Source organism: Babylonia areolata, chromosome 18, assembly GCF_041734735.1.
Source record: "Babylonia areolata isolate BAREFJ2019XMU chromosome 18, ASM4173473v1, whole genome shotgun sequence".
NCBI classification, from domain to species: domain Eukaryota; kingdom Metazoa; phylum Mollusca; class Gastropoda; order Neogastropoda; family Buccinidae; genus Babylonia; species Babylonia areolata.
Genome location: NC_134893.1, coordinates 13,724,960 through 13,751,276, shown reverse-complemented (window position 1 = coordinate 13,751,276; position 26,317 = coordinate 13,724,960). Strand labels below are relative to the sequence as shown.

Genomic DNA, 26,317 nt, shown 5'->3' with positions numbered 1-26,317 from the left:
GCCTGCGAATACTCTCTAAAATACATAATTGTACAGTTATTCTATAATCTTTTGTTCTTTTGAATCGAGTATGTGTTTTTGATATCCATTTTAATAATGAAAACGAAAGAATGCAACGTGTTACTGCATTTTTTTATCAATCAATTTCTATTCGAAAAGGCATTCTGCTTATTATGCATGAGTGGTTTATCGCCTTCTTATAGGACACGCGTGTGGAGGAAGCCATTTTGGAGCAGCATTTGTAAATCGTTTTGCTGTGGAATATCATATAAGGTAAAAAAAAAATTTAAAACATTAAAATCCAGCATATGCAAACGTCTGGTAATTCAATATATTTTGTTTCGTGAATGTCTACACTGCATGCAAAATAGATGAATGATTTGATCTAGATCTTATTAGACGCTTGACGCCTGTTCGTTCTTTCCTTCGGTGCCCACGATCTTGAGGATGATCATTCCGGCACATAAAGGGGGGTGGGGGAGGGGGGTATTGTAGACACAGTCCATTTGTAAGCTCTGATCACTTCACTATTCTCATTGTCCGTAAAACATAGCTGAAATCCGTTACCGTAAGGGCCGCATGGTGTCAGGAAACTGACACAAAAAGCGTCGACTGTTGTTGCCTCTACTTTCTCACTGGGAAGATGGTTCCAGTCCCTAACAGTCCTGGTTAGGAATGAGCCACCTCTGTACTGAGTTCTGGTGTTGATGAGGCAGAACTGCTGTTTAATTACACATACTTAACCGTGACCCAACTAGTGCAGACTCCGGCAGGGGTCTGACATTCCTGTCCTACCCCAGGCGTGTGGTTCTTCTATGCTGCTCAAGAGATGGCCAGCCCAGTTGACCAATCGGTCGGCTCACACTTGACCTGTTGTGGCAGCGGTTAAGCATGAAACATGCGGTAGCGGTTGAGTATGAAACATGCGGCACGTCTCTGAACGGCCTCCAACGTCTATGCTCCTGTGTGTATGGATTCTATACTGATGATGCATATTCAAGAAGGGGTCTACGAATGCCTTGTACGACTTCTCCTTGATAGAACTGGAGCTGATCTTTAAATTGGGGAAGAAGACAAAAATGACTGCAGGATTCTTCAAAGACAAAAAACTAAAGTTTATAAAAACCTTTTTGGTGGTGGCTGAATCCTCTTTGTACAGTGGGACATGACGTTTTGAACCATAGGCCTGTTGTCAAGTGATGAGAAGAGGACAGTTTGAATAGGATAGCCTATGTGAGAAAAGGGTGATGACATCTCACTACTTTATGTTTTGATGGGCCATGCGCACTAAACTCTTGTTGATCACCATTCAGTGCAATACATACTCACTCACACACACACACACACATACACACATACTTTATTTTTTTGTCCGTGATCTTTGAATTGCGCCTGAGGAAACCCAGTGTTTGGTTAGCATTGTTTATTGTCTCGTTGATGTGGGTGTCCCATGTCATTTCGCGATGTAGTGTGACGCCCAGGTGTGTGGACGGTGTCCAGGTTGTGGTCGTGCAGGACGTAAGAGTGGTCCAGTGGGCTCCTGCTCCTGGTGACTGGCATAGACACACACTTTGCAGGGTGGAACAGCATGTCCCACCTATTCTCCCATTCCGATAGGCGCTGGAGGTCTTGCTGTAACTGGTTTTGTTGTTCGCTGTTGGTTACAACCCAGTGCACTGCTGAGTCGTCCGCAAATAATCTTACCAGTGCTGTCAGCTTGTCCGGAAGGTTGTTGATATAGGCCAGGAATAAACAAGGTCCCAGCATGGAACCCTGAGGTACTTCTGACCTAACGCTGACATAGGAGCAGTGGTGACCGTCAACTATGACTGCTTGGCATCGATCCTTGAGGAAGCTGTTGATCCATGTCAGAGTGGAGCCATGTATGCCATAGCGTTAGAGTTTGTGGATCAGCAGACTGTGGTTAACGCGGTCGAAGGCCTCTGTGAAGTCCATAATTAGGATGCCTGTCTGCTTCCCACTCTCCAAATTGGTGGTTAGCTCCTCTACAGACTCCAGGAGTTGGCTCTCACATGATGGCCTCTGTCGAAAACCATGTTGTCTGTCGTTCAGAATGGCGTGAGCCTCGAAGTGCTGCATCACAGAACTAACGACTATGTGCTCCATGAGCTTACATAAGATGCACGTCAGGGAGACTGGCCTGTAGTTAGCAGGGTTATATTGTTCTCCCTTCTTGAAGATTGGTGTAACGTATGCACTCCTCCAGTCAGTTGGAACGACGCCTGAGGATAACGATGACTGGAAGATGGTGGTCGGTGCTGGTGCTCTGCAAGCTCCCGTAACACTCTCAGGCTTATACCGTCAGGTCCTCCTGCCTTGTGTGGGTTTAGGGTCTTGAAGAGTCTCTTCACTCCTTCACAGTTAATGGTGATGTTGTCCATAGCTGGTACATTTGTGTCACTCATTCCAGTCTTGAGTTCAAACTCCTCAGCTGTGTACTCATGACCATCCCCGAAGACTGACTGGAAGTGTTGGTTCAGCAACTCTGCTTGTTCCTTGGGGTCAGAAGTATTCAAGTAAGGTGGCCATCTTCTTGAGTGGGGCAACACTGATGTTACTTGAATGCTGGTTCTTGATGTATGACCAGAACCTCTTGTTGCCAGCCTGGTAGGTGGTTGCCTCTTCAGTGAAGACCAGAGTTGAGGTATCTCCAGTAGCTTCAACGGATCTGCCGTTGAATGGTACGCCGCAGGACCTTCACCTCCTCTCTCAACTCTGCAGAACTTGTTTTCTTCATCATGCGGCATTTTCTGTCCTGCCTGTTGATGAGCTGGTGTATGCCTGTGATCCATAGTTGGCAGGTCTTAGTCCTGGCTGTCTTGTGTGGTACAAACTGCTTGACTGCTGACAATAGGGAGTCCCTGAATGTTTTCCACAGCCCCTCTGTTGTATCCTGGTCACACTTGTCTTGTAGGTCTGCACTCAGTTCTGTAGCCGCTGTCCTAAGACTATCCCAGTCTGCCTTGGCGTATAGGGGAATTTGGCGCCGTGTCTGCTTCTTTCTCCAAGAACTGGTGCTGATCTCACAATATGGTATGCAGTGGTTGGAGAGGCTTGGCGCAACATAAACTCGAGGGACCGAATCTGGACAGTTTGTCAGGAGCAAGTCCAATGTGTTTACATCTCTGGTTGTTTCCTTAACAAGTTGCTCCAAACCGTTATCATGTAGCATGTTAAGAAAGTTATAGTGCAGATGAGGGTACGATGACCTTGGTTTCAGTGTTCTTGTGGTCCAATCCCAGTCTGGGAAGTTGAAGTCGCCTTCAGTGAGCAGGAGCGAGTTCTGTATGCGGGTAGCTCTCTGGAGTGATGTGCCAAGGTGCTTCAAGCTTGGCTCATTGCCGTCGTCGGGTCTGTAGAATGCACCAACATACAGTTCTCGCCTGCCTCACAGTCGAATGAGTATCCAGAGGAGTTCACAGTCATCAGCCTCCAATTCTGGGGCTGCAAAGCTGTCAATGTTGCTGCGAACAGCAATCAGAACACCACCTTCCCCATGATCTCTGTGTCTCCTGTAGACTTTATACTGTGTCTCCTGTAGACTTTATACAAGTCAGGGAAGATTTCTGCTGTTGTCACAGTTGAGTCCAACCAAGTTTCTGAGCCTATTACTATGTCTGGTTTCAGACTTTCCAATAAGTATGGAATTTCTGCTCTTTTGGAACTGGCGAATTGAAAGTTAATGTTCAAAACATGCAAAGGTCTTTCCTTCCACTTGTCTTATTGGCTACATCTTGTTGGAGTCGACGCATGTTGAGGTCTAGACTGAAGTTCAGTAGGTTGTAGTACAGGAAATTAAAGAAGAGTCCTGAAGTGATTGCTCTGACCAATCCACACCGTGTAGGTCGAAAACTGTTCTGCTATTCGGACTGCCGCGTATTGCACAGTACCATGGTACATTTGAGTCTGCAGGTTGTTCATAATAGTGTATGTCTATACTGACATTGTCCTTGGCACCATTGGCCACACTGTTCACACTTGACACCTCTGTCATTCCAAGTAACCGGGAGATCACATGTACCACAGACCCATGAAGACTGGGACTGGGAGTGGGACTGGAAAGGACTGACCTGAGGATTTGTTGGGCCGGTAGAATGATCAGTTGATGGGCCAGGATTTGGCTCAGGAGAATATGAGTTGCTGATGAGAAGGGTGGTTAGGTAAAGAAGTACAAGTTTCTGGTTAGACGCTGGGTGGAGTGTTGGTCGTCGTCTCTCGAACGTAAATCTATAACACAGGGAGTGTGTAAACACACAGAGTCCATTTCCGAGTGATTGAAACACTGTCTTGTCCCCAAAGCAAACAGAGCTGAGGTCTGAAGGTGAAGAAGATAATGAGGTATCACAGTAACAATCCTGAAACCATGAATGGCTGTTACAATTAAATACAACGTCAAGTTCGTCGAATGTATGCTTCACATCTCGCCGGAAGTACACTCCGAAGTAAGCAAGGCAACCTCAGTGAACTCAGTGTCAGTCATCACACTTGAAGGGAAATTTGGACAAATTTTCACTTATTCGAAATCCATTTTTGTCAGTTTCAGAAGGATGAGTATCCAAGGTATCTTTTCTGCACAAAAATAATCCTGACTGACGAGGTTGTATCTGAAAAACACAAAACTTTAGCCACAATGATCAGAGCAGATATTGGAAACGCGTCCATTCGGCACATGTGCACACACCCCCTGAGCTCGTCACTATTCTAAAACTTAACTTGACTTGCTTGTGGTTGAGGCCTTGTTAAAGGTTAACTATCATACTTAGCATGCATGGTTAGCAGTTCCCTGAAGCTTATCGAATGCACTGAGGGTCGTAAATGGCTGGCAGGTCTTTCCAGTGGCTGTCAAGGCCGCTTTTGAAGGCGGCGACTGATGGTGCTGTGACTACCCAATATGGAAGTTCATTCCATGCTGAGATCACTTTCTGTGAAAAGAAATTGCCCCTGACATTGAGTTGAAAGCTGTTCTTTGATGCTTCATAGAGTTCACGAGTTGCCTCAGAGGTTCAGCGTGCAGATAACTGAAACTGTGGTCTCTCAGTGGTGTAATGCCCATTGAGGTACATGGTCAAGAAAAGGGATGTATTCACTAGAAACAAAACGCGCGCGCACACACACACACATCCACACATGGTCAAGAAAAGTGATGTATTCACAAGAAACAAATCACGCACGCACACATGCACACTAAAATAAAGACCATGTCTTATCTGGACTAGCTGGGATTATATCCACCAATTGAAATGGTGGATCTAACCTTGACTGATTTTGTCTGTCACTGCCTTTTGATTAGTGTTTACTTTCCCATGAAGATAAAATGTAAGGTTTCCAGGGTCCCTCTGTGTAAATTTTTGGGGGCCCTTCCAAGATTTTTAAGAGTTCCATTGTAAAATTAAGAATAACCATTTCAACAATCACATACACATGCACAAAAAACAGGGATAATGCCTTGTCAAGTTGAAATCTTGTCTTGCTGTCAGTCAGCCTGTTTTGGTTTGTACTGTCATTTGAACTATCTTTTTATCTCATTGTGAACTGCCACTATCTCAACCACATTGCTGGTCTCTCTGTCCTTTAAATGGGATTATAAACTTCACTGTCACTTGCTTTCACTAAGCCAGCCTCTCTGCCGGCTTTAATTTATCAAGAAAATGACAAGCTAAATCACAACAGAAGCAAAATCATTTGACCCAATAAAGCAAATAACTAGAACACTTGGACATTTGGAAAGCTCTCCTGTGATATAGTTTCATCTTAAAAAGTATTCAATAGGTGCATGGCGAATCACTGAATTTGTTATTTAGTATATCCATAAACAGAGAGAAAGAGAGAGAGAATGTGTGTGTAAAGGTGTGCATGCATGCATATTCATTTCACGAATCACTGAATTTGTTATTTAATATATCCATAAACAGAGAGAGAAAGAGAGAGAGAATGTGTGTGTGTAAAGGTGTGCATGCATACATATTCATTTCAATGCAACTGTGAGTGTGAGTAGGGAGCCTGTGTGTCAAATGTCTGCACGCACACGTTTAACTGTATAATGCCTGTGTGTTTCAAACTCCAGGGATAGTGATAATTTCAGCCATGTCAGATTGGTGTAACAAAAATGCCGCATCATCAGCTGATTATTCCAGCTGAACACTATTAATTTGCTACAAAATTTTTGCTGTATGCTTTTGTCAGTTGAGTTGCTAAAAAGTGAGTTTTGTGAAAAGTGACTGGACAGGAATGGAAATTGTGCGTGTGCACGCGTGTGCTTGCGTGTGTATGTGTGCGCGCGCATGCACCCATGTGCATGTGATTTTTTTCGTGTGTGTTTGTGTGTGTTGGTCAGTGTATGTCTGTGCACATGTTAGTGTATGTGTATATAATGTAATCGAGGGTAAAACTTGTGTTCATGTCATTTCGTAAGTTCGTCTGTGTTGATGCCTGTGTCGGTGGCACTGTGTGTACATGTGTCATTTACACTAATATTGTGTGTGCTAGGTTGTGCAGTCGGCAAGTGCCCTAGTCTAGGGGCTTGAATCATAGAACATTATGGTTGAATTGTACGAGGCAGGTCTGGGAAAATTTATCCAGTGCAAAAAACCAGGGTCGCAGTCCAAACAGTTGGTATCGTCTGCTCTTCATGTTTAGTGTTACTGTTGAGTTGGCAGCCTGGAAGATCGACCAATGAATTAAAACTTGTGTGCATCCTTGGGATGTACAGTTGTGAAAACTTGGTGTCCTTTCAGATTTTTGTGTGTAATTGTAAAGGACGTGCTGTAGCCAGTGTAGGGTGTTATGGGAAACACTTTGAAAATAATATGCAGGAAGTTGTCTCACACACAGAGACAAGAGAGAGTAAGATACACATAGAGACACTACACACCACACAAACATACACAAATATTGAAATTTTCAACTTCATAGATGATCATAGTCTGATACATTGATAATGTGATCTTTGCTTAAGGTTAGTGAAAAAAGACATTCTTTAAAATGCTGTAACCTTCATCATTTTGTCCTGATAATTCTTTATAATCTTTTAATTTAATGTTATATTTTTAGGTTTTTTTAATAATTTTTTTTTTAGGGTTTTAACTTTTATGTTTTGTTCCTTATGTGCCAAATTCAGCAGGAGTCGCGTGTGAGTCTTAATGAAAGCTTTGCCTCTCTTGTTACTAAATATCAGTATTGCTGAAAGTATTTTATGTTACCCTCCCTCCCTTGTTCAAGTTCATTGGCTTGGACTGGGTTCTGACATACGCATGTTGCCCAGCTGTGGAGTCTGTTGAGCTAACTGGGTATATGAATGGGTGGGCTATGCTATAGCTCATAGTCTGAAGAAACATGAGCATGGAATAATAGAAATTGTGGACAGGTGATATTGGTTGGGCATGGGTTTCTCATCCACCTGCATTTAAATTGGTATGTTGATTGGTTATGACTTAACTTTCCAAAATCAAGATCAGCACAATGTGGTGGTACTTTTTGTTTTTGTTTTGTTTTTGTTTGGTTTTTTCTTTAATTATTTATTTGGTATTGCACATGACCCTTGTGTTCCCCATCCATTTTTTTTGCTTAAATCTATTCTATTTGAAAACTGTCATGTTTTGAACAAAATAGAGTACAAATTTTATCAAATGTATTATTATTCCTCAGCTATCCACAGAGAAGCATGGCTGACAATGCAGAGGACAAGGATGTGGCCATGGAGGAGGGAGGTGAAATGGATGAAGATGAACTGCTGGGAACAGAGGGCAAAAATGGAGAAGGACAAGAAGAGGCCATGAAAGATGAGTCTTCAGCTGCAGATGGAGAGAAGCAAGACACAGAAGAAAAAACTGAAGAGGAGAAAAAAGAGGAGGAAGAGGAGGAGGAGGAGGAGTTAGATGATGGTGGAGCTGCCAGTGATGTTGAGTTCACCACTGAAGATGACCGTGTTGCTCCCCGTGGTAAGTTCTCTTCCCATGACGCTTTTGACATTGAATATATATTGATGGTGTGAACAAAACCAGCTCTTTCTCCCATAAGTGGAAATTTGTATTAAGAACCCCCCCCCCACCCCCCACCCACCCCCCTGTAAATTGACGTGGTGATGAGCTTGAGCAGTGGATGAACAAATTTCGGAATCTTGCGAGGTGAAATAAGCAAGCAGCTGCACAAGAAAACAGGAAGATTTCATTGGAGACGGTGAAGAGGGGAGGGGAGAATGGTGGATGCTTGTATACATGATATCAAACATGAAATTCAGTGAGTTCATATTCTGTAATTCCTGTGTTTGATTTGAATTATGAGTGGGTTGCATATAGCATTAGATGCGACTTTTTTTACTTGAAGATCTTGCCCGTCTTATGTTTTTGTTTTAATCATTCAAGTTAAAATACATCTGTTAACTACTGTAGAATATTATTGTCTCTTCGTGTAAAAGTATGTTAAACTGTTAAAAATATTGAAGATTAATTTATGCTTTAACTCTTTTACATGGGAACTGTTTGTGATTTTTACCAAATAATCACTTACCTCTTTTAAAAAATCAGTAGAATTAAAATTATGCTTAAAAGTATACAAAAGTATAAAGATCTTGAAGGAAAATAAATGGAGAAATGATTATCGTAGGTTCAGTGTTGACAGGATGACTCCAGTAACTCCCAATCATGGGAAGATCACTCAGATTTTTAGAAAAAATATCGCAAAATATTTTGGTGAAGAAAAGAATTAAGTTTTTTTCTAATTTAATGTGTGCCAAAACATTAGCTGCTATATAATTATAAGACACAGGAATCAAGTGTAATTGTGTTGTTTCCTCCACTGTCATGTTGTTTTTTATATAAACACTATACTAGCATGCACAAACACATACACTCACCCACAGACCCTCCCACACAAACACTTTCACACAATATTACAACACTAAAGGTAATTTTTAAACATATTTTGGCTTGGGAGCTTTCATTTGGAGGGTTTGATTGAAAGTGAAAACCTGAAAATGAAGATTTTTGGTAAAATAATGTTCTTTTTCTATATTGACTAACATGAACCCGCCCTCTTCCTGTATATCAACTTACGTAACTTGTACAGTTGTAGCATGTAATTATCATCAAGATAACTAGAATCACTTCAGTTGATCATCAACAAGGTTGCTTTCATTTTTTTCACGTTTTCATAATTGCTATTGTCAACATTGTGCAGAAAATTAAACAAAATTCTAGCCATCTTCTGTACAGTACATCCCAGCAGCCATGTTGATCTGCTCAACAGCTTTTCACTTTACAAAACGCAAAAACAATAATAAACAAAAAAAAATCTGTGTCAAAGTCAACCCAAAATTTTATGAGATATTGCTTTGAACTCACATCGAGGCAGTCGCCATTTGCAAGGAACTAAGTATTTATTCAAATGAGTGGCTGGACTGTTTATAATGCAGTTATCCCTAAACCATGGATATATCCGCAGTCGGAAGTTAAAAGCCTAACAGTTGAAAATTTTAATCACAGTTTAGGTCTGTATGGATGTGAAAAGAGAAGACAGAGATTAAGCAATGCAGAGGCTAGTATTTGTAATATTTATTAATAATTGAAGACCTCGGAGGATTTATTATTTTATACACAAAGCATGTGTCATTGGTTATCCTTTGAATATGAAATAAATGTGTATATAATACTTGAAATCCTTTTTTTTTCCTCATTGAAATTTTTTAAGTTCTCTTTGAAAATACCTGTGTACAAAGTGCAGATAGCATTGAAATGACAATTGACAACTCTGTGGATATGATCATATTTAGACACTATGTTCTATATTGTATGCATGTGTACAATGTTGGTGATGGAAATGTTCCAGATGAGGTGACCTGGAAGTGGCATATTGAACTGTATCCATTGGCACCTGAAGATACGATGTTGGACAATTTTGTCAAGATGGTCAGTACTGCGGATTCCAGTCATGTCATCTACAGGGACAATGAGCGTGGAGAAAAAAGAGGGTGAGCTCTAACACTTTTAGAGTTCATGTGCATCCAAATCTCCCCAAATCAATTCCTGAAATCGCCTATTTGTGGTTATCGAAAAGTTGCATTTGAATGGTTTTTGTCTTTTTTTATTTTATTTTTTTTCCTGTTTAAATATAATCACTTATGCTGTAGTTGTACACAAGAGAGAGGAAAACAGTCCATTCCAATTAGGCTTATTCCCTCTTATGCAGTTTCGTGCTTCTGGTAAAAAAAAAAGAAAAGAAAAAAAAGGAGCTAATTTTTCTTGAATGATTATTTGGTTCAGATAGTTCTGGCCCTTGCTTGTCACAGTCTTCGCTGAGAATTTTGTTTTGTTACTGGTTTGTACCGGCAGCCAGGAAAAAAGAGAAGAAAAAATACAAGGCTATTGAAATGTACTTGTTCAAAAAGTTTTTATTTAAAAAAAAAAAGGTACTAGAAAAAAGGGTGCATTATGAAATGTGTTGGAGTGACAAAACATAACTCCACCATCCCCTCTCCCCCTTCTTGTCCCCCACCCTACCCCAACACACACCCTGAACCCCATGTCAATGCTTAGTCATTTGATTTCATTGTTTCAGAGAAGCTCACTTTTACGCCCAGGACATGGACGTGGCTCGTACCCTAATGAGAACCATATGCTGCAGAAAATTCACCTTCTTCCGTCCCTTCATCTACCTGTACCACCTGAAAGAGGGCACAGAGGACCAGTATGAGACAGGTTGGGGTTTTCTTTTTGTTTCTTTTTATAGATTGAAACAGCTGCCTTTGTTCACTATCGCTCTGTGTGTTTGACAAACAGGATGTGTATTGTGTATCAGCTGGCTCACCTGAGTAGTCAAACAGGATGGTTTTCATCACTTCTCTTTATTAGTAGGTTAGATGGGGTTTTCTTTGAATGTTTTGACTGAGCAGTGTAGTGGATAGATTGATGAAGAAGACTTGAGATCAGCAGAAGTGTGAGCTTCTCTGCAGTCTGCGAGCTCCGATTCAGATGAGCCACAAGACTCACAACCCAAATTAAGGAGACGACAAAACACTGCTGATGGAAATGAAGACCAGGAGCAGAGTAGTGAAGATCAAACCTCCAGCTTCACTGCCCAAGGACAGTGGATTGCAGTCTTTTTTTTTAATGAGACATTTATATTGGCCAGGTAACTGATGTGTTGGATACCCACTTAGCATGTGTACAGTATCTGTCACAATCTAGTGCCAGAAAAGACTTATTTCAAGTTCCCAGCTGTAGACAATGTTGCAGATGCTGAAGCTTGTTTTTTTCTTTCCAGTGGGGTTTGAGGTTGTGCCTGTTTGCAGATACTGCGAGGTGCCTGCAGTATGATGCAACTAAATGCCAATGAAGCAATCAAACACCGAGCACAAAATGACATGAATTTTTACTCAATGACTTTGATCTGCAGCAGCCTTAGAATGAAATCAAATCATCAACTGTACTGTTGTAGCCTTCCCACTTCCGTTGTCCTGCACTCAGAAAATATCTGCCCTCAAGAAACTGGGACAGTCCTCAAGATGTTGAAGCTGATGCCCTTCACCAACCTGTCCCTGTAGTGTGAAGGACCAGAGCCCTGCCCATGTCCTGTAGACCAGCTCCCTTCCTTCAAAAGGGACTCGGAGCCACTCTGGGGCCAATAATAACCCTCCTGCACAACAAGGTCAACATCTCCAAACAGGAATATGAGGCAACAACATTTTTCTTTTGATTTTGCAAGTTGACATGATATTGCGATGTGCAAAGGAAGAAGACACTAAAATTCAGAAAACTAAAAAGTTCCTGTCTAGTTCTTAATCAGAACCTTAATGTCAGGATTAGTATTTCATATTGTTAACAGTACTCAAAAAACAACAACCCAGGAATACACTGTAACAGAGGAGGGGAGGTCTATATTGTGGACACTAACCACACACAAATGGTCAGACTCATAAGGTTGTGATTCCCTTCAGACGATTCATCTCCATCACTGGGCCACTGAATCACCAGATTGAGAGCATAACATGCTTGTGGGTAGGTCCACACAGTCTGAGAAAGGTTGTACATATTGAGAAGTTCCAAGAATTTCACAGCACTATGATCTGTAGAACTGTCGACATGAAAGTTAAAATCCCCCAAAAGACACAGACGTCCGTGAAGAGAGTTACAGTAGTCCAAAAGATAAGGAAACTGTTCAAAGAACATGGTCTCCGTTAACTTATTAACAGAGGTGGGCCAGAGGCGATACACACACATAAAGTGCAACACACTATGCTGGGAAGTTAGGTACAATTGAAACAATTCAAAGGATGAGTGGGTGAAGGAAAATGTGGAGGTGAAGGTAAGGTGGGGAGTGAGAGTGTCTCTGTAAATGACTGCAATACACTGCCACGACCAGAGGCACGAGGTAGTGACTTGATGGCATAACCACTTGGGGCGAGATCAGCACATACTGATTCATCTCCATGGGGCTTGAGCCATGTCTCCACAAAATAAACCAGTGTTGTCAGCAGTGAAAGAAGAAATAGCGGTTCTTTTCTTTCTGAAGTTGGGACCAACAGACTGTGAGTTGAAAGATACAATTTTAAGACCAGAGATCTTACGATTGTTGGACAAGGGGGAGTGGAGTAAAATAGAGATCAGGTTGTTAAGTTCACATTGGGAAGAAGTTTGATTGGCGATCAGTCATCGAATGGACAGGGTGAGCAGAGGACTCAATGTCTTGTAGGCACTGGGATGGGCCTACTGTGTTGAAATCTCTGGCGCCCACCTCGAACTGGCAGTCGCTTTTTCTTCGATGAGCATGAAGCCCACTGATCTGACTGCAGATCTGAGCATGGAACTTGACTGAATACCAAGATAATGAATGTTGTCACACATGAACAGAGTAAGGTTAGACTGTGTACACTGAAGCGACAATAATTCACTTTTACTGTAAAAAAAAACTTGAGTGGCTGGCAACAACACTGGACAACTCTGCTCTGCAGTTTCTTCCGCGCATTAAGGTTGCTTGTTCAATGGCCGACAGCCGAGCAGCTCAACGTACTGGATGAAAAAGTAGAAGAAAGTGAGATTGACAAATTGAACTATAAATCCCATGTCCTTGTCAGAGAGCGACAGAAAGGACACCAAAATGACCAGTGTTCCATCAGTAAAAAGGCTGTCACACTCACAATCACGAAATCACTAATTCATACGCAGACATTCAACATCAGAGCTATTCCCTCAAGTACATAAGGCGACGGGAGATAACTCTGTTTCGTAACTGTATTATGCTAGATGATAATGAGGGTGTAAATGTAGCTTTCATGCCATAACAAATCTGTGTTGCAGCATATCTCAGGCTGGACCTCATTGAATCAGCCAAGATGAGATGGGACAAACAGAAGAAGAACAAAGGTAAGCCCCTTCTTTCCCCCCTCACACTTCATGGCTTTGAGATATGTTTGCCATCATTTTTAACCTGAAAGAATTAGTATCAAAACTATGCCCCATGTCTGAATAATAACTATGTCCCACCATGAGTAATTTTCTTTCTGTGAAAATTTAAAAGCTACAGATAAAACTAGAATGCAGTGAGCGTTGTTGATAATCAGTGAATTTATTGTACATGTATTGCAAATGGGCTGTCCATATGATGTGTATCATGTATTTTTGTTCAAAGATTATATTTCTGTTTGTTTTGTAAAGACATTTGGGGTATAGGCCAAGCAGTTGAATAGAACCTGTGGTGCAGAGATGTCCAGTTGGTGCTTGTTGACTTGCGGAGTTAGGTGAACTGTGATATGCCATGATCTTGAAGCCTTTTATGTTGACAGTAGCGCAGCCAACAGGGCTGAGTGGCCAGCACAGGGCAGCCATGTGGAGTGGGTCAGAGCACTGCGCTCTTGATGACGAGAGGGGCCCCTCGACTGACCACGGGGTGACGGTGTGGCTGCCCTTTGTCTCCTCCCACCCTCCTTGGGATGGGAGTGAGGGGGTGGCTGTACCAGTCACCTGCAGTCCTGCGCCACTCCTCCCACCCTCTGAGGGCTGGTGGGGGTGGGCGCTGGGTCGTGTGCACTCTTTGTGCATGCGACCTCCTGACCACATCTGTCCATGTTGCAGGGGACGCCACTACACGCGTTGCCAAGGTCAGCGATGTGCCACTTGACACATCGAAGGAATTTTTGAAGGTTCTCTTTGCTCGAGCATTCAATGTCAAACGAGAGTCTGACCAATCTGAGGAAGAAGCTATGAAGCCTAAAGAGGCCAACGAAAAAGATGAGGCCAAAGAGGAAAGTAGTAGCGGTGACAAAACTGAAGAAAAGGATGAAGAAGAGGAAAATGAGGATCAGGAAGAAGAATTGGTCGGAGAGTTTAATGGGTAAGTGGTCAGGGTGGCCAGCCAGCAATACTTTTATGTTCAGTGGCATACTTACAAGAAATAAGTTGGGGTGGGAGAGGTGGGGGTATAAAGAGCTAGGATAGGACTGTCTTTTGTTGCAGTACAGACCAAGAACAGCCTTCCTGAGGGTAAGTTATACCCTTTTCTGCTCTTTGTTTCTAATCTTTCTTTACTTCTTTCTGTACTTTATGGACTGAATCTGTACACAAAGTGATTCTATATAATAACCCTCTTTCAGTTGTCATTGTACATATGTGCCTTTGGTAAAATTCAACCCTTCACATTTATAAAGTGCGAGTGGTAGATATTGGGGGGGTGGGGGGGGGGACTGTCTAGCCATGACCATTATGAAAACTGCGCCTTGGAGGTAAACAAAATCTGTTTCTGCAGTTTTTTTCCTTTGAAAGTATTTTCCCAGAACCAGTCATTAATTATGCCTGTCTCTTTTTACACTGGTAGATCTATTTGATCTTGAACAAATATTTAGTAATTGATGTATGTCACACTCTAGGAGAACGGACTAGTAACCCCCACCCAACTGAGCACTAATGCCCAGACAATACAAGTACAGACAGTAACAAAATAAAAGTTCAATATATGTTTATTCAGCACATGGAGCAAACAATACACAGAGTTTAATTGTTGACTGAAAACAACAAAGCACACAATTACAAAGAGAAGTAATTCAGCTAATTAATCAGCGAAGGCTTGAAATGGCACAAATGTTGAAGGAAATTACCACAATCCTTAAAGTGAAGGTCAATGGTCTCGAGATAGATGAAGTGAATAAATCCACTTCTGGAAGGAGAAACCGATGAAGCACAGGAGTGAGAGTGTGGATATGTGTGGAGACGACACAGAAACACAGGCACTAAGTTGTTGACGATGAAAGTAAGTAGAAGGTAGCGATGACGAAGTAGTGGTGACGACGACGAAGAACAGTAAGTGATGATGATGAGAAGGAAGGTGGGTGGGTGACGACAACGACAGTACTGGAAATGACTAACTGAAGTACAGGGACGAAGAACAGTAAGTGATGACGAAGATGACGAAAGAGAGTGGATGACGACAACGGCAAGACTGGGAATGATAAACTGGAGTATGAGGACTGAGAGCAGACATAGACATCCATAAATACTGAGAGGGTTGAGCACAAAGGCCAGAGAACACTGGCGATGGAAGGCAGTGGTAGGTGGTAGTAGCCAACTGAGGCCAAAACCACGGAAGTCAAAGGCCGGCAGTGGGATCCCAGGGAAGACAGTGGATGGTCAGTGGAAGACTACGGAAGTGGGAATGCTGAAAACACTTCCAGACAGGGTACTACTACCCAGACAGCTGAAAGAACACCGAACACACAACGACGAAGAGCCCCAAACACTTGGAGGAAAAACGATCCTCACTTAGGAGTGCAGAACCGGGCAAACAGCCCTGAAGAGCACAAAGCAGGCATAACTGCTTCCTATACCAGTTGAGGGTGAAAAGCCCAGAATCCTGTCCCTGACCAGCTAAGAAGGGGCTGATCTCAATTCAGTGACAGACTGAACTGAGACTGAGACATGAGTTCCACGTGCAATCAGCATAACCCACACCACTTTCTAGTTAAATGGGGTGGGAGAACAAGGAGGGGTTAAGGCACACACACTTAGGTTTGTCATGAAATGTGACAGTAGCCCCCTCACAAGTTCAAACAAAGTTTGAAACAATTATTAAAATGTCACACAGAATGACAGACACAATAACGAACATTCCCTTATTATCCACACAATCAGAAATGAACATCTGCAGATAATTGCAAAAACTCTGCCATCCTGTAACTATATTGAAAGAAGTGATAAAACACAATCATCAAAGAACTATGAAGTCTGGAATGTCAGGATGAACTGCAAATTAATCAATAGCTGGCGTTACTATTCAATAAGACTTATACTAAAAGATCATGAAACACATGACCACTGTACAGATGACTCAGGTATCAACATTTTCACACAGATCAAACATGCTTCCTAGTTCTGACAGTTTCTCCTGAATGCTCATCATATTGCATAAGCATGTTGGCATGATAAAGCTTTTCTTTCTCGCCAATCTGGACACAATAATGCTACCTGGCCAACACAGGCTGAAGGACAACGGCACAGGAAGTGGGATGCTGCAAACTGCCAACCGGGTGCTACTATCCTGACGCTGGAAACAGACAACACAGACGACACAGGTCCAGCAGGGTACTCCTACCCTCCTAGCTGGAGCACACCAAACACAGAACTTGACCACCAGGTGGAAAACCGTCCTCACATGAGGGTGCCAACCAAGTGGGCAAAAAGCCCCAAACCATAACAGTACGACCTTCCTCTAAGAAGGTTGTCGGGGCGAAACCTCGAAACTTGCCATTAACAGGACAGAGAAACTTGAATCTTTGCTCAGAGTGACACAGACGCACAAACAAGACATCAGTTAAAACAGAAGAAAAAAAAACAGTTTAAAATAGTCCACAGGCTGGTAATTGCTTGAGTCAATAAGCACTCTTTGTCTGTGGTAAACTGGCAGCCATGACTCTGGATTGAAGCTGGGATTATGAGCGAACACTTCCAGTCAAACACTGGACTTGTGCTGGAGCTATTACAGCTGCATGGTCGTCTTTGCTGTCAGAAGTGTCTGGTAAAGATACAGGCTGGCCACACCCTCAACCCTTGCATATTCCTTGCTTTCCTCCACTGTCATGTGCTCATCATCCTGCAAAACCAGGAAGTATAAACTATGAAATAGACCAGATCTTGTCATGTATGTGTGTGTACATGTTTTTTGTATGTGTAGCTCTGTGTGTTTGGCCACAGATGTGTGTATGTGCAGTTGCTGGTGTGTGTGTGTGTGTTCTGATGTGTATGTGCAGCTGCTGGTGAGTGTGTAGGTGTATATGTGTGTATGCTGATGTGTATGTGCAACTACTGTGTGTGTGTGTATGTGGTAACTAAAAGACTGGTGGAGGAAGCAGTATGTTGGTACAGTGCATATTTTGAATATATGCTAGAAACTAGGAAAGAGCACACAGTATACAGTATATATGCACATGTGCAAGCTGACTTGCATGTGTGCATAGTATGGAGAAGTCTGTTGCATGTGGTCAAGTGTGTGTGTGTGTGTTCAAGCTCTGCTCCTTTTCCCCATTCAAAGCTGGTGTGCAACATGTTCAAACAGTGAGACTGACAGTTCAGCTGAATAAGAGTAAAGACACATTTACAATCTGAAACTAACTGTGGTTCGTATGTTGGTACTGTAACACAGCACATGTACTTGGCAAATAAACAATGAAAGAAAACTGGAGCACGTCGCACCCTGCTTGAAGCAGTAGCACGCTGCCTTTTCTGTGCATTGCTTTCCCATGATTATATTTACAGCGTCAGCTAAAGTGTACTGACGTGAAGCACGAATTCCGTTAAAAGTATTGGGTTGAGCATAGTGGGTTGAGTGTCCATAGCAAATGTTGAGCGATCACAGTTCAGCTTGCTTCATTTGCCATCAAAACATGTGAAAATGACACATCCAGTTCAAAGACAAAGGCAATACGATAACTAGGCTGAAGGTGAAGGACTTACCTTTCACCTTATGTAAACATTGTGACTTTGTGGGATTCAGGGCAGAGAAGAGTGTTGTGGGAAGTCGCTCTGATAGTTCTGTTGAATGGCATCCCCTTCACAGGTGTACCTCTACTGTCGAATCAAGTTGCCTCAAATGGTGTAAGGGTTGATAGTAGCTCAGAAAACCTTATTTTGTCTACTACAAGTCATCCTTTTCACTTGGCAAATATTTTTGAAAACACATTTACCAACTCACATTTTCTTCAATGAGTCTGCATTTCATTGGACCTTTTGAGGCTCCCCTGCCAAGTTTCAGTCCACTGGTACCACAACCAAAGTGTCAGTGCATGATCCAAGTGGCTTGCACTGTTGCCTGCTGTGCATTTGGATACTACAGGCGCCTGGCTAGCAGTCAGTTTGGGTATAAAGGAGTTTGCTAAAAGTATTAAGTGCGGATGGTTGACAAAAACATTCTTGCCCATTTACACAATCATGAATCTTTCATTAATCACAATAATGAATAGTGTTTGATATAGCTGATCAAATCCAGAAATGGATGAATAATCAAACAGTGATTTCTCTCTCTTTTTTTATTTATTTTATTTTATTTATTTATTTTTTATTTTTATTTTTTTTAATAGTAGGAATCACACATGACACTTAACCTGTCTTGTTCAGGTGTACAGAGGAGTTTCCATTTGTCTTCATTGTTATTGATGTTTCCATATTTAACTGGGGTTGAGGTGCTAAAGATGAAAGAATACTGCAAATTGGAGATTAGTGTGAGACCATGACAGAAGTTCATATGTGCTAAAAGATTTTTTTTTTTTTTAAATAAAAAAAAATAATAAAAAGAGATGAAGAGAGACAGGGTCTGCCTCTTTGGATGGCTCTTGATTAATTTTAAGGCTGAATGTAGGTTCTAAAGATGATTATGATGATTTTGTTCACTCTTGTGAGGGATGACCCAAGCTTCCAAAGCAAATAACAAAGGGAAGAGAGAGAGTCAGGAATGTGTAGAGTCCAAGCTGTTGTGCTCCAAGTTCAGATAACAGCGCTGCTGGGTAGAACAGGAAATGACTCCAGTGGTGGTGTCATTTTCAGGAACTTGACCATCGACTGCAGCAGTCGCGCCAGTCTACGGGGCTTCCTGCTGGGCTACAGGAAGGTGATCATCGACAGCAGCCTCCTCGTCATTAAACCTCTGGCAGAAGACATTGACAGTGAGTGGTCCTCTCTGCCCCGTTTCTCTCAAGACTTGTGGCTGAAGATAGTCATTGCTGATGATTCATGCTTTACACAGTGATTAATGTGTTACGTTGTTTTATGTGCAGACACATTAACCTTTCCCATATGTCATCTAAAATTTTGCGTGCCGTACATCATGGGTGTACAGACACCTATGCTCTGTATCAGGAAAAACTCCTCGCCGTACGTCGTGGGTGTACAGCAACCCATGATCTCTATATAGGAACTGATCTGCTGCCGTACGTTGTGGGTGTACAGACACCCATGCTTTCTGTGAAGGAAAGACACCTCGCCATACACCATGGTTTCTGTATAGGAACTAACCCCTTCCTGTACCATGGGTGTACAGACACCCATGCTTTCTATGAAGAAATGACTCCTCGCCGTACATCGTGGGTGCGCAGTAACACATCCTTTCTGTATAGGAACTGATCCGTTGCCATACGTCGTGAATGTATTTCGGTAACCCACATCTGTCCGTAAAACAAATTTGACATTTCCTTCAGCAAACTTTCATGTCCAGTTTCCAGTTGCATGCATTTACTCAAGTGCTTGACCAAGTGCAGGGATGTGAGAGCTTCGTGTAAATGGGCTTTTCCATTTCATTATTTAAAAAAAAACCCAGAAAAACAAAAAAACTGAACTTTAAGTTGGGCGTGACTGCTGCAGAAACCCTCCCAGCCAGAGGCCATTCTGAGATATGTGCAAATCTGGAGAGAAAATGGGAGAGGGGGAAGGGAGTGAAACTTAGGTATGATGTCATCCAGACACCATGGTGTTGCGACGCTAATGACGATGTATTTGACGACAAAATCGAACTTGGAAAGAAAAAAGCCACGCTCTTTACGTCTGCTCCCGCAACTGATAGTATTGAAAGGCCCATTTTGGTCTGATCTGTTCTGTACATGTTGATGGCAGTTCTCTTGTGCCAAACATGATGTATCACTTAGAACTGACGAGTCAATTCTGAGTTGTTTAGATGAAATCTAGCGCATGTTCAATCAAAAACAACAAAGCAAGCCTATATAACAACGAATAGACAAACAATGATTCACTCCCTTTGGAGCGTACCGATGTTTTCATGGTCCAGCAAGACACACACACACACACACACACACACACACACACACACACACACACACACACTGGTGTATGTGTGTACAGACACCTCCACACAGACACAGACAGACACTGACACAGACACACACACATGCCGCCCTTGCACATATACACGCACTCGCATACACACTGATGCACACACACACACACAAACACGCGCGTGCTATCTCTGTCCAGCCACACTTTGTGGAACGACCGCATCATTTGACTAATGCTGTGTGTGTGTGTGTATGTGTGTGTGTGTGTGATGAAATTAGCTGATGATGCAGCTGCAGCTTGTAGAAGTTATTTAGATCAGGAATCTATAGACAAAGTACAAAAGATGCATCTCCATTATGAACAGAAATGTTTATTTGGTTTTGTATCTGATTTTAGGCATATAGGAAACACTGTTCTTTCGTTTTTGTGTTTATGTGCGCACACACACACACACACAAACGCACACGCATCCATTCCATATATTGTCAGAAAGGATAGTAAAAGTGCCCACACAAGTGTGATTCTTTCTAGCCCTTCCTCTTCTTTCCCTTCTCCCCTCCTTCCTTATGGCATGATGCGATGACATACATGAGCACGGTGTGTTTACTGTAAGGAGTTAACTGATGCCGGCGGCACTGGTACCATACCAGTCCCTTTTCGCTTGACCAAGATGTTGGCATTCCTGGCGCTTTTTTTTCTTTCTTCATAGGCAGGTTTCCTTTGTTTCGAAAGGATTGGAATAAGAAAAAATTTCTGCAGCAACTAGATATTGATAATGGATTTCAGACATACAATAATATCTAGTTCTCAAAAAAGGTTTTTCCAACTAGCTGAAAATAGCCGGTACCAATATAATCAGTTCTGATGATCTTTTTTACATGAAAAACAATTCATTCTGAATTGTATTTAAATCAGTTCTTTTATCTAGTACAACAAATATCCATTTTTTAAATGAGTTAAACTTCAGAGTAAAACTGCAGACTTGAACAAGTATATCACGCACAACAGAGAAAAAGTAGCAGACAGAACTGAATCTGGCCTGATCTTGGTGGCACCAATTCCGAACGGTGGGCAAGAAGCAGTTTCATACCAAAACCTATCCCCTCCTCTCTCTCTCTAGCAGGCGCGAGTGATGTCACATAAACAACATGTGGTGCGCAAGGCTTGTTCCTTGCAAGTATGGGTGGCTTCACACCCACGACGTACAGCGTGCAAAATTTATTCTTTGAGAGTATGGGTGTGCACACACCCACGATGTACTAGGACTTTTACTGTACATTCATTTCTTTGTTTATGGATAAAACAAAATAATTTTCAGTTGATATGTAGTATGATACATTATAAACAAAGTCATAAAATTTAATGGAATTGGCTTCAAAATTGCTTGAGTTACAAGCAAAAAAACGTGTGTGGGTGTGAGCACACCCACGACGTATGGGAAAGATTAAAGAAAGGTGTTGTCCGTGGAGTAAATCGGTCTGCACATCTGTCTCTTCTCTCATTCAAATCCAGCTGTGTCGCTGTATGACAGAATGCACTGTTTTGCCAACTGCTTGAAACACTTTGGGAATGGAGCAGGAAGACCATGACATTTCAGTGCAGAGCTTTGCTGATGCAGATACTGATGTGTGCATTTCAGTTGATAATCTGCGGAAAGAAGTGAGGAAGAAGCGTTGCTATGAAGCCATCCATGGCAAAGAATGGAAGCCAGTCACCGCTGCTGATCGTGTGTCCAAGCGAGAAGAGGACTTTGATGACAGAGGAAGAGGAGGGGACCGTGGAGGCAGAGGTCGTGGAGGCCGAGGGGACCATCGAGGAGGAGGGGACCGTGGAGGTAAATACATATATCTATCTATCTATCTATCTGTATTAGATAGATAGATGCATATGTATAGAATATTTATATGACCTTTTGGAACTCCGCTGCCTTTCTTCAGGGTGACCTTGTGTAGAACTAGGTGCCAAAACATGAACAAAAATGGCAGTATTTGTTCTGATAAAACAGCACCTACCCTTCTGATTTCTTGTTTTATTTTGGAATAAATCTAAATGTATCAGTTTATAAAAAGATGTATATATATTATCACTTCAAATTCTTATTTTTGGTATGATCTGCATTTTCTCTCTCTCTTTCTGTTTTTTTAACACAATCTTTAAAGCCAGTACAAGACATCATTAGACTGGAAATGGACTTACTCTTTTTCTTTTGTTCACCCCCACCCCTATCCACAACACCATATAAAGATCAGGAGTGATAATCAGACATTCAAACTAAGCATATGTGGAAAGACTCAGAAGATTGTTCAAAAACTGTATGTCATGTTTGGTTGCAGGCAGGGGTGGCCGTGGAGGTGTAATGACAGGACGTCAGAAGATGAACGAGAAGAGCATGAAACGGTGGGGAGGAGGAAGAGATGATCGGCGTAGAGGCGGTGGAGGTGGCGGCCCTGGCTTCGCTGATGACGTGCGTTACTTGCAGACACAGCTGGCCATGAACACGTATGAACTGCAGCGACAGATTGCCTCTCTAAGAGGAAGGGACAGAGGCTTCTATGACATGCCACCTATGGGTGGTGGGGGGTAAGTGCTCTTGTTTGGATTTGGGTTCATGCTGATCCGTCTTCTGTCTCTGTGTCAGCATACCATGTCGTATCAGTCATGGGTGTTGTGTTATGTGTGTGTCTTCTTTCCTGCATCTTTGTGCTCAGTGTTTGTGTGGTTTCTTTTTACATTTCATTATGGTTTCCGTCATTTTTCATTATGCTGAGTTGAATCCATGCCACAATAAACCGTCTGTGTCAATGTTGGAAAATGTGAGTAGAGTTGGTGACAGACAAATCTGAGCCAAAATTTATTGCACTGCTAAAGATTAGCTGATGCTGTGAACATTCCTGAATGTGTACACCATGTTCTGCTTCCGTTGAGGAATGGACCAGACAGATAGATAGGAAAGCAGTTGCATGCAACTATGGGATGTGAATGTTTTTCACACAGTTTTGCTTAGTACTGTCATTAATTTTGTTAACAGAAACACATCAGTAAATAAGGACCAGACAATTAGCAAAACCATATTTCATACATGGTATGTGCAAACTATCTTTTCAAATGTAGTTTTTTGTTTTTTCTGTGTATTCTTGATTTTTCTTCTTTTTTTCTTCTTTTTGCATTTGAGCTATGGAGTCCTTGACTCTTGTCCTTTTCTTTCCCATCTACTGAAGCTGTATGGAAATGTCAGTGACACAATGTTTTTGAGACTTTTTTTTATGTCCACAGATATGGTGGTGGCTATGGGCGAGATGACTGGGGTGGTGGCTATGGGGGTGGTCAAGGATCCAGATATGGAGGTGGCGGCGGTGGTGGCGGTGGTGGCCGTGGTGGCGGCAGGAAACAGCACCGAGGTGGCTGGAGATAAACTGACAGTTGGCAGGTTTGCGAGAGAATGAGGGATTTTTTATGATTTACTTCTTGTTTTTTCTGTCATAAAGATATCCACCAACATGAATTACAGCTATCGAACTTTGTGTTCATGATGTGTTGTTTAATTCAGTGCCCGTTGTGTGTATCATCTCAAACTACAACACATGCACATCAGATCGCCCTTACCATCGAGATAACATCAATTGAGGCTGTATGCCACCTTTCTGGGTGTTTGATATTGCTCTGTCCTAATGTTTGACAAGTGGTCTTTAGTGTCCTTGTCAAAAGAGGAAAGCAAGCCACCTCTTTATTGTTAGGTACATTTACCTGTCTAGACTGTGGTTGAGTTAGTGTTGACTCAAGCCACCTCTTTATTGTTAGGTACATTTACCTCTAGACTGGTTGAGTTAGTGTTGACTGAAAAGGATTCATGTATGAATGCTTGCTCGTCATGTATTGAGTGTCTCTGTTAAAGTGTCATGCCTGAGTAACTCGTGTGCTCAAATAAAACAGGTTTCTTCATTGTGGGTGATATGATTTGTGTAAGGGTTTTGAAATTGTTAAATGAGTACAAAAGTAACATTGTTAAATGAGTACAAAAGTAATTTCACGTTTTCATTTTTAGTTTATTATTCTGAAAATTTGCCTGGGTTGTTGGAAGGAGAGCTTGAGCCAGTGATACAGAAATATGCTTTCAACAGCTGGTTTGAACTTTCTGTTGTCATGGAAATCCTCGGGGAGGTAATCTACTAATGGAGGTTGTTAGTTGTACCTACTTTCCTTTTCTCTGCATAAGCAGGTAGTTGTTTGCAAGGAACAGGAGTCAGACCCCTGTCAGAGTCTGTACTAGTGTGTCATGGTATTTAAGATTAAGCATAATTTTAGGGGAATAAATGAAAGTGGATGGGGATCGAAATTGAGGTCACAATGAGATAAATAATTTGTGACAATTTCTTCACATATGAAGGTGGAGGATGGTGATGACAATGTTGCTACGAAGGCCCATTTTAGCTTTGGGACTGCGTGACAAGACTGTAATGTACGCTTCCTTTCATATTCCAGCGTTGACCTGGCCTGAGGGATACAGACATTTCCAGTGTAAGGAAATTTTAGCAACACTGTGGTCCTAGTCTTCCCATTTTAGCCCATAGCACACTCACCTCAGGATAGGAGCCGGCTGGGGGCTAAAAAAATATCCACCTCCGCTTGGAATCAAACCCAAATTTTGTGGTTGTCCTCCTCCAAAGGTTAAATTGATACATTTTATACCATTTATTTCATAAACTAGGTTCACAGTAACCGGAGCCAGAAGTTACCTGTGTTGTGCATTCAGATATTCTTCATACATTAAGATTTTATCAGCATTTGTTTTTTTGTTTTTTTTGTTTGTTTTTTGTTTTTTTGTTGTGCTTTGCTCTGTTGTTTGTCATTACTACTTTCACAGAGGTCATATACTACATGGATGTTGTCAAGAGTTAGAGTTCTGTTGTGTTTCATCACTGTTCTTTCTTACTGTCGTATATGTACTTTCCCTCACCAGTATGGGGTTAATGTTACATTGAATAAAGTCCTCATTCTGCATTTTATTGCTGTTGTGGAGAGTTTTTTGTGCATGTAACCCACTCATGAAGCCAGAAGTGCATCTTTTCAGTTCAAGCCAGTTAAGTTCAGAACACTTTTTCAGCCCTTGCTATGACTGATCAGCAACACACACACACACACACACACACACACACACTGTCTCCTTGAACCTTGAGAGTAAGGTGAAGAGATGTTCCAAACACTTTCCAGCAATCCTTACTTATGCATTTTGGGGCCATGACTGTACTATGTCAAGCTGAAACAAACTCAGCTGATTTGTTTGCTCTGTTTGGCCGGAATTTAGAGCAGACTGGGTGATAAGACATCTTGCTCTTGATCTGCTGTCTGCTAGCCTATCAAATGCCAATTCCAGTCAGAGCTGATTACTCATTCACAATGGCCACCATTTCCTGATAAAAGTGATTATCCAGGCATGAGATTTTTCCGACTATAGTCGGATTTCCGACTGAAAATTGGCTCCAGAGGCCATTTTTGAGATTCGTGTAAATCCGTTGAGAAAATTAGAGGGGTGGAGGGGGGGTGAGTTTTTTTTCCGACCCACGAAGGTTGCACGTACGTTGACCGACCGATCGACAAGACAGACCCACAGCATTTGCTAAAATTCCCCATGTTTGGATAAGCGAACCAGTTGAGAATAAGTATTCCGTTGCTCCTCTGTCATTCAGCTTATCTGTATTTGGTCAGGATTACAAAACTAGCTCGCGGGCTTCACGACTTGCAAAGATACCTGATTGTGTCGATCGTCCTCAGTCACTGACAAAATGAGAAAACTCACAAAGGATTAGAGGATTTTTGCAGCAGAGATCGATAAAGGAGTGAATGATAGTGGAACTGGGTCTGGCAAGATGAGATCGTGAAAACAGAAGTGAAGAATAAAAAAAATAACTTTACGGGTAGGCGACGCCATTCACAAAATTGACACCGCGGACAAGGCCAAGTGCAATTGGTGTCAGATTGTATGGGTGCAACTCTTCAGTCCAGGCATGGAAATCTGCTTTCACATTTGCATTAAAAACGGA

At 42.0% G+C, this 26,317-nt stretch overlaps 1 protein-coding gene across 1 annotated transcript; it reads left to right on the top strand.

Annotated features, from left to right (window-relative positions):
• Window positions 1-149: 149 nt before the first annotated feature.
• On the top strand, window positions 150-24,875 carry LOC143292484 (uncharacterized). The gene is made up of 10 exons (XM_076602814.1): window positions 150-273; window positions 7,666-7,958; window positions 9,844-9,985; window positions 10,573-10,712; window positions 13,311-13,376; window positions 14,085-14,343; window positions 19,038-19,156; window positions 21,919-22,113; window positions 22,613-22,859; window positions 23,553-24,875. The coding sequence occupies exons 2-10, from the start codon at window positions 7,682-7,684 to the stop codon at window positions 23,689-23,691; spliced, it is 1,584 nt and encodes a 527-aa protein (XP_076458929.1). The 5' UTR covers window positions 150-273; window positions 7,666-7,681; the 3' UTR covers window positions 23,692-24,875.
• The last annotated feature ends 1,442 nt before the right edge of the window (window positions 24,876-26,317 follow it).

Bases quoted from the DNA above. Each gene is read 5' to 3' on its own strand.
- LOC143292484 (XM_076602814.1), top strand. From the start codon at position 7,682: ATGGCTGACAATGCAGAGGACAAGGATGTGGCCATGGAGGAGGGAGGT. The intron at 14,344-19,037 runs GTAAGTGGTCAG...TGTCATTTTCAG, and splicing joins TTGGTCGGAGAGTTTAATGG to GAACTTGACCATCGACTGCA. The intron at 19,157-21,918 runs GTGAGTGGTCCT...TGTGCATTTCAG, and splicing joins TCTGGCAGAAGACATTGACA to TTGATAATCTGCGGAAAGAA.